This window comes from Littorina saxatilis, linkage group LG4, assembly GCF_037325665.1.
Source record: "Littorina saxatilis isolate snail1 linkage group LG4, US_GU_Lsax_2.0, whole genome shotgun sequence".
Lineage (NCBI taxonomy): Eukaryota > Metazoa > Mollusca > Gastropoda > Littorinimorpha > Littorinidae > Littorina > Littorina saxatilis.
Window position 1 is genome coordinate 47,134,696 of NC_090248.1, and position 13,043 is coordinate 47,147,738.

Sequence of the window (13,043 nt, forward strand, 5' to 3'; positions counted from 1 at the left end):
TAATTTTTGTTGTACTTATTTCTTTGTTTTTATTTATCTGGCATGGTTACCATTGTCTATAACTAAAGGTGTTAGTGTTCAAAGTTTGCAAAGGACAGACATATTTGTAATAAATAATCACTACTAATAATGACTAGTTCTACCAAATGCATCCTAACAGTATGTGGCTTACAAAAGGGAACATATTCACAAAGAAATGAAAAACTAGTGAAGTAACTTAAAAGATATAAGTCAACTTTAGAGTTTGATACAATGTAACTGTACTTTTGAATGGCTTTTTTTTTATTACATGTAGATCTCTACTCTTTTTGTGAGTTTTTGTTGATGCAGTAAGGCATTTCTCATAGACGAAGTCTGCTTGTGATCAATAATATTTCACAGGCCACTTAACAGAAAGTGTTTGGTAAGAAAAGTCTGCCAGGTGGACAAAGCACATAACAGAGTCCAGGTACGTTTGTGTGAAATTTTATGAACATTTTTTAATGATTTTGCAAAAAGGAGAAGGTAATTTGTCTTTTCACAGCAAAAGTACTTGAAGAATCCTCCCAGTTAAAGGTTCATGAACATTGTTTGGCTTCTTGCACAGGTGCATTAGTGATCCATGCACATACCCCACCGAATAAGACATGCCCAACCGCATGGTGTAAAAGAAGATAAAACACCCAAACCTGAACACGTATACGTTCACATTACATTCGTCCTAGTGTTAAAAGTGAGTTGACAGAGACAGATGTCTCAAAACCATTATAAAAAATGTTTGTGCATTTAAAACAATTTGTAAAATGACAATACCATCAATTCAACCCGGGCTCCATATGACCGATATCACAGCAGCTTGGATCTAACATACCGTAATTTATGTACAGGAAGGTACGTTTGAGTAAAAATCACACACAGAAGATCACAGAGAAGTTTGAAAGGAGAGAAGAAAAATGTGTGAAGGCATTTTACGTAGAAATGATAGGAAAGACATCAGTATTACTTAGTGAGATGGATGGAATCATGATGGGTGTAACAGTGATTTGCTTGCTAGTGCATTGCTCAAGAAAAATACCACAGCAGGGAGAATTAATATGCAGTTTTTAAGGTAACAACTATAATGTTATGTCATGAGTGTGTTTGAGATAGATGTGATTTTATCCTACATACGTGAGAGAGACACCCGTGAGATAATCGTTCAAATCACACGTGTGTATATCATGTAAATGAGGTCATGTCAAGCAAGTCTGGCAGGGACCTGTTTTTCCACTGCTTATGATGCCAAAGTCACCGAGACAAACGTCATTATAGAAACACAAATTGCGCTCGCTAATTACCCTCGATGAATCTTTAGAACTAACACGTCACGCCACACTTTCAGAGTGACGTTTCTTTGCTTTGACGTAATAGATTGCACGAGGCTTTAGAAGAGATCGAGGTTCCAAAACAAGCGTCTTCAATTTAGCTGCCTCGAATGCAGGACATTTTCAGTAAAATACACGTAAGTACAGTATGTAGGATAAACAGAATACTACATGGCTTGCTGTGTCGTACCAGATTTAAACTCGCTGCTTTTTCAAATAGTGAAAAGCTCGCTTTCGCTCGGAGTTCAATATTTTAAAAAACAACTCGTGTAAATCTGGTACGACACAGCAAGCCATGTAGTATTCTCTATATATGAAATTTAAGGCAAGATGGTTCAGCAGTGCATACAAATTAAAGCCAGGCTCTACCTTCAAAATCAGTTGTTGGTTTTTTTCCTAAACGTTTTACTGTTTTTTTACTAAACTGTTCAGATGCTGTTAGATAATTGTGTGCATACTTAATTTGAAGTTTTGTTAACGATATATATGTAGTTCATTTTTGTAACAGAAAAATACGTTTACTTCATGTTGTTCAACTCCACAGCTTTTTGTGAATTTACAAAGAATTCTGGTGGATATTTTAAAAGATATAATATAAATACCAAAATTTAATTTTTTTTTTAAAAACCATAAAAGCGAGAAATGCCACATGCACAAAAATGGAAAATGAGCCTTAATTTCACAGATAATGTATTTTGGCCTCAGAATCACCAAAAGCTTCTTACAGATTTGTGCAGGCCTGCAAACGTTTAATAAAGTTCCTTCCTTGCTGTCAGCAGTGTTTTTTTCCTTCTTCTATGTAATGGGTAGAACCAGAGATGTGAAGCCAGGAATTAAGATTTTGCAAGTGTATTGTGGCCAAAGGGGTAGGTGTTCAAATGACAATTGCATCATAATTAAAACATGTTAATTTTTAAAATGAGCTGCATGTGGTAGTTTTATGATCAATAAAATAAGATTTTTTCATAGAAACCTGTAAACGCTCAAAATTACACATTTTGAAGGTAGAACCTGACTTTCACATGAGTGAAATGCATGGGAGACAAAAGTATGGTTGACTGAATGCCCAGTGTATGATGACATGGATATTTCTGATTCAGAAATGATCAATACAAGACTAAATTCTTAGTGGATGCCAACGTTACATATATATACATACACAATATATTACAAGAATAAATTATACTGAACTCCTCTGTTAGCCATCTTGGTCATAATGTAGAAACTTTCAGCAGTGCATCAAAAAGCCATTTGAAAGGCCAAAAATTGGTATGATGACTTAAACAAATAAATCATAGAGAAAATAATAATAACAGGTTTAAAATCGCAGAAAAAAGTTTTGTTCAGTAGCTCTGGTACTCTACCTAAAATTGAATTAATGTGTGTCACTGCCGTAAACATTTTTTGGGGAAAACATGAATGGTTTCAAACAAGGACAAGAAATAAGCAGAGAGGAGAAATGGTTTGTTTTGTATCAGTGAAGGTGTCTGGCGCTTACCAATGCTATTGTCAAGCATGACAATTGAATTGTATTCCGTTTAATACAAGGCGGGATGGAGAGGGGGTGGGGGATTTGCGACACAGATACAAAGAAAACATGACTTTTTTTTTAATATAAAAAATGAATTTGGGTGTCAAAAGCCTCATTAGAAACCGGCTCCTAGGCTGCCAGCCAGAGGTGACGTCATGCGTACAGGGTTCATACAGACACCTGACAGTGAAATTCAAGGAGTATTCAAGGAGTTTTCAAGGAGTATTCAAGGAGTTCAAGGAGGTCAAATTGCATAGGTGTACACGTGGAAAAACTTTCATCAACCATGCATTCAAAGCTCAAACCAGAAACGTAAAGTAAAACAAAAACATTTATTTACTTTTTTAAATTCAAAAATTCAAAAGGAAGCTGAATAATCATCTTAAAAATACTAGTGGGAGTTAACACACTATTGACTGTTCTTTTCTATCAGGTATCATGTGTGGATCTAGAGAGAGTCAACTCGCTTCATTTCATCGTCTATGTTTTTCTGCATCAGAACGACACTGGCTCTCTTCTCTTTTGCCCGCCTGCGAAGGGCATTTGACTCGGCTTGAAACTGTAGTGCGAGTTCACAGCGTTCATTGTCCACATGACTTCCGATTTTAAAACATCGGTCTTGGTGCAAAATGATGAAAGAGTCCGAGAGGACGTTGGCATCGCGGGACCCGGGGTTGCAGTTACAGAAGCAGACTGAGAGCTTTGCGATGACGTTACAGATAAGAAGTTTGCAATCGGGACTACAGGTGCAGACGCTTTTAAATTATTTGTGTGTTTCTTTCCTTTTGCGTGGCTAACCAGGGCTGACTCGCCCATCACTGAAATATCCACACGTGCTTTGCAGCATTTGCAAAAAGCCTTGTATTTGTCGCAATCCCGCTGGATCCAATCCTTGTATTCCTTTTCCTCCAGCCATCGTGGGTTAAAAAAGCACTTTCCACCCGGCATGACTACGATTTTCGACCGGCGATGGCTTGAAACGCTGTCACAATGAATCGACACACTGCTTCTTCAGAAATGGCGCTAAAAGCTACCCGGATGAAGGGGAAGTAATCGGTTTCAACTTCCCTTCGCACGATGGCAGACGACACACGACTTGCACACAACACGCACACAATCGATATAAATTGCTGAAAAACTTTAATATTAACATTTTTTTTTTGCCTGCACTTCAGAATTCAAGGAGGTTCAAGGAGGTTAAACACAAGAATGACCATTTTCTCCAAATTCAAGGAGATTCAAGGTCCTTGAAAAGGGGGGTTGAAAATTCAAGGAGATTCAAGGAGATTCAAGGAGCGTACGAACCCTGTCCGTAGGTTGTGTGTATGACGCCGGAGTGACGTCACTTTGTGCTAGTGTTGTGTGTGTTACGGACGGGGTTGGAGTGGGGCAGCCAGTCCTTGACTTCCTTGGCTGGCTTCAGTGGCCTGGGCGTGTTGTTTGAGTAGTCCATCATTTCTCCGTCTCCGCGAGCCTGCACACAATGAAGGGGGAACGTGTGATTGTTGGTTTCGGGTTTTCAATTAACCTGGTTATGACTGCATGTTTGTGTGTGTGCATGCGCGTGTATCCCATTATGTTTCTGCTTTTGTATGTGTGTTTCTTCCAAGGTCTGTGTGTGTGTCTACTTACGTGTGCGCATTTCCTCTCGTTCACACCCCCCTCCAGTGATCTATATATTTAGATATATGTCTATGCCTCCTCCGACCCAGTAAACTGCTTTTTGATCCGTTTTTGTTGTTGTTGTTGTTGTTCATTTTCCCAAGACCCGAGGACGTTTACTTCGATACGAGGATCTGTTCATCCCTAGGTCTCCAAGTAATGTTCAGAAATAGCACATTCACAATAACATACCTAAAAGTGATCAGCTTGGGAAAAAGGCACACAAGAAAAAAAAGAACATCCAGCTCAATATGATCGAAAGATTCGTCTAATGAAATACACTGATAGGTCATTTTCTGTAACAAAACGGCGAACACCGAGAGACACGATTTTGACGAAGATATTGGTTTTAATTATCTTGACAAAATAGTTGAAGTGCCTCGCTTAACTTGATAGCATTCCATACACGAACAGATAAATCATTACAGACTCCAACAGAGGCACTGTTCATTGCATACACAGGCCGCCGCACAAAAGGGATAATTTACATTTCAATTATTCTTTTCTTTCACTCAAACACATTCGTGGGTGTTCGTTTATACTTTTATAGGATTAATTGCCAGCTACTGATTTTGTTGTCAGATTACAATGTTGCGTTCAGTATTAACTGTTATTCTGAGTCTTAAAGTAAGTGTGTACTGACAAGTTAGAAAACTGAAATAATTGTGTGCGCAGGTGCAAAAGAATGGTGTACGTCGGGAAGAATAGGGTGAACAGAAAAAAAGAATGGTGCGTCAATTTCATGAAAAGAAAAAGGTAGGAATTATGTCAACGGTGACTGTTCTTACACGTATACACAAATAAAAAAACACGATTTTGTCCCACCACCAACACGTCTCTCTCTCTCTCTCTCTCTCTCTCTCTCTCTCTCTCTCTCTCTCTCTCTCTCTCTCTCTCTCTCTCTCCCCCCACACACACACACACTTACACAGCCAGGCCCTTCAAACACATACATCCCCCCACTATTTTTGAACATATATATATCATATACATATAGAGAAGGCATGTGTGATAAGAAAGCAAATCTTCATAAAAAAAATTAAAAAAATCCGATTCTGTACACTTAAATTGCGACTCAGGTTAGCGCAGTACATTGTACTACGATCGAGCACTGACAAGGAACACTCTCAGTCTGAGGTCGGGTCGAGTAGCGGTACCAGCTTGTAGATTCTACATTTTCTAAACATATATCTAACAAACACTAACAAACAAACAAAAGGGAAAGAAGAATGAATCTGACTACATTTTACACTTAAAAGCGTCGACAAAGAAGCGGGCTAGCTGTCACGGCAAAAAGCAGCAACTAACTCTTGAAGCGACTACAGTGGAACCCACCGATTTCACGCCTCACCCTTATTGTAGACCTTGCTGTTTCAGATATTCTTTTCTGAATGTCTGTAAATTTACCTCCGTTTGAGAAAAAAAAAACCCGACCATTTTAGGGCCTATACTTTTTTTTAGACTGGTCTTCAATGAGAAGGGGGTCAGAAAAAGGGGGGTGGGGTGGTTCCACTCTAATCCACTCCAGTCTGTCCTGTATCCAAACGTCAACGAAAAGACAAGTAAGCAGGTTTTCCCGGCAAAAAGCAGCAAGCAACGATATGTTGAAGCGACTATGTGCTTGTCAACCAGGAGTCCAAACGAGCAGTGACTCCCACTACCTGGTAGTTTGAGGAGTCTTTCCATTCTTTGGAGTCTTTGCTTCCCAAGGCATTGTTAGCCGTTGATGCCGGCTTCTGAGATCCGGTGGAGGTGGCACCGTAGCCGCTGGAATAACTAGTTTTGTTAGTAGTGGAGCCTTTGCCAGTGCTGTTGCCCTGGCCAGTCTTCATGGCGCCGTCACCGTCAACCTTGAACACGTAGTACCCCGGGGCCTGAAAAAGTGACCGGGGAGTGTCTATATTTACTGGCTCATGTCTCACTTCTTCACAAATGGCTGGGGAGTGTCTAGATTCTGCAAAAAACGACTGGTGAGTGTCTATATAGGCTGGATTTTGTCTCACTTCTTCAGGAAACGGCTGGGGCGTGTCTGTGTTTTGCAAAATTGACTGGGGATGTCTCAGTCCTGCAAAAATGACTGGTGAGTGTCTCAGTCTTGCAAAAGTGACAGAAGACTGCTAATATTTACTGGCTTATGTGTCTCACTTCAGAAATGGCTTGGGCTTGCGCGTATCTGGGTTCTGCAAAACTGACTGGGAGTGTCTCAGTTCTGCAAAACTGACTGGGAGTGTCTCAGTTCTGCAAAACTGACTGGGAGTGTCTCAGTTCTGCAAAACTGACTGGGAGTGTCTCAGTTCTGCAAAACTGACTGGGAGTGTGTCAGTTCTGCAAAACTGACTGGGAGTGTGTCAGTTCTGCAAAACTGACTGGGAGTGTCTCAGTTCTGCAAAACTGACTGGGAGTGTCTCAGTCCTGCAAAACTGACTGGGAGTGTCTCAGTCCTGCAAAACTGACTGGGAGTGTCTCAGTCCTGCAAAAATGATTTGTGAGTGTCTTAATCCTGCAAATATGACTGACTGTTCTTGGCTTATATTTAAATTGTTCGCGTAAGGGGCATGTCTAGGTCCTGCAGAATTTGAGTGACTGGCTTATGTCTGAGTCCTGCAAACAATCTTGATTGATGTCTACGTTTTTCAGAAATGACTGGGGTGTGTCTAGGTCCTGTAGAAATGACTGGCTTAATGTCTAAGTTCTTCAGAAATTGCTTGGACGTGTTTATGTATTGCAACAATGACGTTAGTGCATCTGGATCCTGAAGAAAAAACACCACGACTTGGACCTGTCAACGTATTGGGGGAAAACTCAACAGCAACAACAACAAACATCCACTGGCATGTGGCGATGCCTTTTTAAATCGCTGTAGAGTATCCTGAAAAGATAACTAGGGTGAGTGTAGGTTAAAAAAAACAAATTAAAAAACCCACCCACATGTTGGCATGTTGTAAGTACAATGTTTCTCTCAATGCCTCACATTCGTAAAAATAATATAGAAAATAAAATTGGAATTAAAAAAATTTTAAAAAGTTGGTAGAGGCCTTCCTACCGATCAGATTTCAGACCTTGTAGTAGTAGCAGCTGCCTCAATTAAAGAAAGCAATGTGCATGCAAATGTATCCAGTACCGCCGGGGAGGGGGGTGGGGGGGGGGGGGGGTGGGTGGGTGCAGAAAACGAGAAGTACCAGGCAACCACTGAAAGCAATGCGGCCCCCAAAGAGAGAGTAGCATTCTTCTTCTTCTGCGTTCGTGGGCTGAAACTCCCACGTACACTCGTGTTTTTTGCACGAGAGGAATTTTACGTGTATGACTGTCTTTTACCCCGCCATTTAGGCAGCCATACGCCGTTTTCGGAGGAAGCATGCTGGGTATTTTCGTGTTTCTATAACCCACCGAACTCTGACATGGATTACAGGATCTTTTTCGTGCGCACTTGGTCTTGTGCTTGCGTGTACACACGGGGGTGTTCGGACACCGAGGAGAGTCTGCACACAAAGTTGACTCTGAGAAATAAATCTCTCGCCGAACGTGGGGACGAACTCAGAGTAGCATTCAGCAACAAGAAAAAAATAGGACAGATCCACCACAACTCACAAACCAACACACCCATGTATCTCGAGGCAAACAAACCACGAAACCCAAACCCAATTTCACACAGCCCACAAGCAGGTTACGTGTGCGTCGCAATCATTGGAGCTCCGTGCAGATGTGTGGGTTGTTTTTCTCTACCTCCTTGCTGTTGTTGTGGTCCAACTTCATCCAGTACAACGTCAGCCAGCGAGCTCCTGCTCCAGCCAGGAGTCGACGTGCCTATCGGAGGCTCACAGCAAGAACACGGGGTCGCATTTCCGTTGGGGTTCCCCGAACCCGCACTGGTGCTTTTCTTGTGGTTGTGACCTTGACCCGTTGCTGCCTTTTTGGATAGAGTTCCCGATGACGGAGGTGCTGATGCGTAGATGGGTACGTGTGTGTGTACGTGTACGTGGAGGGGGGGGGGCGTCTGCTGGCTTGTTCCTGTTGCCGTCGTTGACCTGTTTGCCACTAGCCTTGTGACCCTGGAAGGTCAAGGTGAAGGTCACTTCAACCCCGCTGCTACTCACCCAGTGTGGCGCGCGGTGTTACATATCGACTCAAAGAAATGTGCGTAAAATTGTCAACATTTTCTTTATTCTGTACGATAAGCATACTGGGATCTGTATACAATATTCGATTGCTTCGACAAAGTTTAATGTTTGCATTTTCGATTTGATACTTTTGAAGATCTGAGGCAGCACCACGTGATTATGGGCGTGGTTATGCACGTGAGGGGCGTGGCCGTGTACAACGTGGGCGTGGCTGTGGTTTCCAGGGGCGGAGGAGGTCCTTCTGTCTCCATCATCGTCGACGGTGGTGGCTGTGGTTGCAGCGCCGTGCATGTAGATCTTTCCGGGCTGGTTGACTATTGGCTTGTGGCCCTGAAAGGTCAAGGTCAATGTCTGCCTTGTTGGAGAATTACCACTGCCCGTTTACCTGTGTGGTGTACGTAGGCTTAATGATGTCGTTGAAAACTACACTTTATATTTGCACAAGGTTGTTGTCGAGTAATGTGTTACCCCAAACTGGGTCCGCAAGCTGCTGTCCTTACGTAGTCTAAGGCACTTAAACGGCTGTTTTGAGAGGAAGTGACAGATGTAACTTTCCACTAAACAACAACAACAAACAACAACAACAACAACAACAACACAACAACAACAAAAACAACTCAAAGCTTCTTTCATAGTGACATTCCTCGCGTCAACATCAAAACGATGCCTTTTCTCATGATGCTTTTGAAAGTTGTTTTTTTGCCGTCTAGATCATCTTGTAAATGACAATTGGTCTGCCCAGGCTTTTACATAATTGGGATACGACCATCCCTCCAGTGTACCGATACACATACAATGTACCGATAACAATTTACAGTCGGGCTGCTTTTCGTGCAAAGCAAGAATTTTTGTTGAGTTAATTTCGTAGCAGACACCTAATTAAAGCCAAGGCCCAAAAGAAAAATATGTCTGTTTCCGGTATCAACGCCGAAAGAAATAGGGTCGGTCGGTCGGTTTTTATTTTTATTTTTTGGGTTATTTTTTTTACCTTTTTCTTACGTTTTCAGAGGGATTCCCGGCGTCATTGGCCGCCATGTTTTTTTGCGTGACGGACGGAAACGGGAGGTAAGTTTCTTCGATTGTGAAGTCTCATCGACCGATTACCTCCGGTTTTTTTGGGGGGTTTTTTGTGTGCGAAAAGCAACAAAAAAACAACAACTTTAGGGTCGGCGCTTAAAAATAGGGTCGGTCGGGTTACCGGAAACAGACATATTTTTTGGGGGGGGCCCAACGCTGTAAAATTATTCAACCAAACAAATTCTCACTCTGCACATGAACTGAGCAGCCCGCGGGCCCTTGATGTTTTCTACACTGGTACCTGCGATGTCAGAATCCTCCATTGAGAGTACACCTCCCGTTAGAGGACACCTCTTGTTGTCCCTATACTTATTGATCGTACCAAAGTATACATGGCGTGACTGAGCTCGAGAGGACACCTCTTGTTGTCCCTATACTTATTGATCGTACCAAAGTATACATGGCGTGACTGAGCTCGAGAGGACACCTCTTGTTGTCCCTATACTTATTGATCGTACCAAAGTATACATGGCGTGACTGAGCTCGAGAGGACACCTCTTGTTGTCCCTATACTTATTGATCGTACCAAAGTATACATGGCGTGACTGAGCTCGAGAGGACACCTCTTGTTGTCCCTATACTTATTGATCGTACCAAAGTATACATGGCGTGACTGAGCTCGAGAGGACACCTGCAATGTGGGGACACTGTTCGTTGATCCCTTCAGGTCGTCTTTTCATCGCGGTTATTACTGTACGTGAGGATGTTTATCTTCCAGGTAAGAACCTGGACACATCATTTGTTCTGAAGCCAATCGTTTGCAAGGGTAGGCAGGTATTTTTGAACTGAGTCACACAGTGACCTGCAGTTGTATCTGCGCCCGGTGTAGGCTCCGGTCCGGTCCCCCCTCTGAAGTAGTCCCCCGGGGGACCAATTCGTGGCAAAAACTGCTCCATAATGGTCCCCCCTTAGACATCCAGCCTCGTTTTTCTTGTTACAATGTTAGTAATGTTACCAGCAATTTCAGAGAAAAGAAAGGAAAGAATCAGAGACTGGTTTCATTTCTTCTTATCAGTATTTATTTATTATTCATTTTATTTCATGTGATTTTTCTTTTGAACGGCATTATAAATCAGATCTATTTTATTTTCTGCAAAATATAGTCAAACAAAGAGATTGCTGTCTGTGCACTACGTAATACCGGACGAAGATATAGATTGAAAATGGCTTGAATGCCTAAGAAAAACGAGGCTGGATGTCTAAGGGGGGACCATTATAGAGCAGTTTTTGCCACGAATTGGTCCCCCGGGGGACTACTTCAGAGGGGGGGACCGGACCGGATCCTACACCGGAACAAAACAACAACCGCTGTCTTTGTTGTTCACCTCCACTGACTGCATCTTACTCAAGTAGTGAAAGACTGAGGCAGCTAAAAACGCCTTAAACGCCCAACATCAAATTGATGAACGCAAGTGGCGTTAACTACGTCCGTCTGTCCGTCGTGTCTTTCGCGTATAAATGTAAATGCTGTGCTGAGACGTGACACAAAGGAAAACAAAATACAGAAACAGTCGAAGATTCATATTGCAAAATGCTGTTGCTGTTGCTGCTGCAAAGCACCGTGATGGGGGGAAAAAAAACCCAACAACAACAAAAACAGAAAACACCGTAGCATAAATTTGGTGATATTTACCGGTGTCAGAATCTGCTGTATGTGTCTAGGACTAAGAGGAAAAAAAAGTTACAACGAAATCAAAAGATCTGTTTCAAATGCGACTGACGCAATTAAGCATAGCATAGTAGTACATCAGAGAAATTGCTGTAACAACCAGGGAAAAGAGTTATAGGACCGAAATCATGACTTTTTCAAATAACCAACCCACCCATTGGACCTAATCAGCTAACTTGAACGGACAGAAAAAAAATGTTGTGAGTCAGTCAAACCACTGCGCATTTTCAATGTTAATTGATTCTTTGAGTGGTCTATAACGCACTTGTTTTCTGTTTAACTGGCCATAACATTTCAGGATATAAATCCAACACTCCAGTTAAAAGAAAAGCGCTTGACAGTAATAGCATTATTATTGAAGAAACATCAAGGTTTGTATTGTAAATACATAAGAATAAACCTAACATATATATATCCCCCCAAAATACCTACAATAAATTTGTACACGTGAGCGAAAGTAAATACCAACAACAAGCAAATAACCAGACAAAAATTCCACAAGAAAGCATCATTTGAAGAACATGAACGCCCTGCGATTAGGATAGTAATTGCATCATGGAGTTACTGTATCAGTTTGAAAAAAATAAAGGGGTTGATGTCTCATGGAACGGTAGAATTCTGTGTGAAATCGATATTAACTTCTTTATCCTGTGGCGATGACATTCCCTTGTGGATTTACGAGAATCAAATGTGTGTATGAGTCAAGCAAAATTAACAAAAAACTAGAACCAATCAATCGTAAGTAACGCAATACTTTATCAGCCAATCAAAAGAGCAAGACAATCCAATAATTCAGTTAACCTTTCCGTCATGAAAAAGTAATGTTTCTCTCCGTGATTGTAAGAATCTAACTGTCAGGCAATCAGAAAAGTCGCCTAAATATACATAATTCAATCTATGACACAAGTTCAACAATCATGCACGCAATAAAAAATACCTCTCTCTAGGAGCGTTAGAAACTATCAGCCTATCAGAAGTCTGCTAGACATTATTAATTATCCCCCCCTCTGCTTCTTTCTCTCTGTAAACTTGTAGGGCTAGTTATTTTTCGGTAACTTACCCAACAACCAAAATCACTTACCCAACAACGGGCCTGAATCCTCGATAGCTCATGGGTAGAGACTGTACACATTGTGGATCTACTTTTTGCGACTCAAAAGTTCAGAACACTCTAATGTACAAAATATGCATTTCTGGAGCAAACAATACAACCATACCGTATTTAAACCAGCAACTACAGACTTGAACACATGAATCTCCATATAAAATCCATGAGTTTGGTTGTTTTCTGAATTCAGATCTGCCGTGCACAATCGTTTATCGCTAGCAAGATTCCAAGGAAAAGTAACTCTCATACTTTGTCTAGCGACACGAGTAGTTCCCCTTCCAGATTTCGGCTGCACCGACAAGACTGCAATCCGACGGTCAGTTTTCAACAATATTTCATTTTATAAACAGATCACACGCAATCAATTGCAAACATTTAATCAACGTAAAGAACATGCAGCGGTTTCATACACTATTTTGCCCCAGAAAGCTAAACTTCATACAGTTTTTAACGTTGGAACACGGGTGTAAAACTTCGTCTGCTAGTCACATTCGAAGAAAGAACATTTCCTGAGCGATACCAAAACATGAACAGA

At 41.5% G+C, this 13,043-nt stretch overlaps 1 protein-coding gene across 4 annotated transcripts in view; it reads right to left on the reverse strand.

Moving 5' to 3' along the window:
- Positions 1–292: 292 nt before the first annotated feature.
- Positions 293–13,043, reverse strand: part of LOC138964926 (uncharacterized) — a 47,089-nt gene continuing 34,338 nt past the window's right edge. For all 4 annotated transcript variants that reach the window (XM_070337000.1, XM_070337002.1, XM_070337004.1 and 1 more), the window contains 2 exons: positions 6,198–6,410; positions 293–4,348 (listed from right to left, as the gene is read on the reverse strand). In XM_070337000.1, the coding sequence (XP_070193101.1) occupies positions 4,217–4,348; positions 6,198–6,410 (345 nt within the window). In that variant the 3' untranslated portion in view covers positions 293–4,216. The remainder of the gene's footprint in view (positions 4,349–6,197; positions 6,411–13,043) is intronic.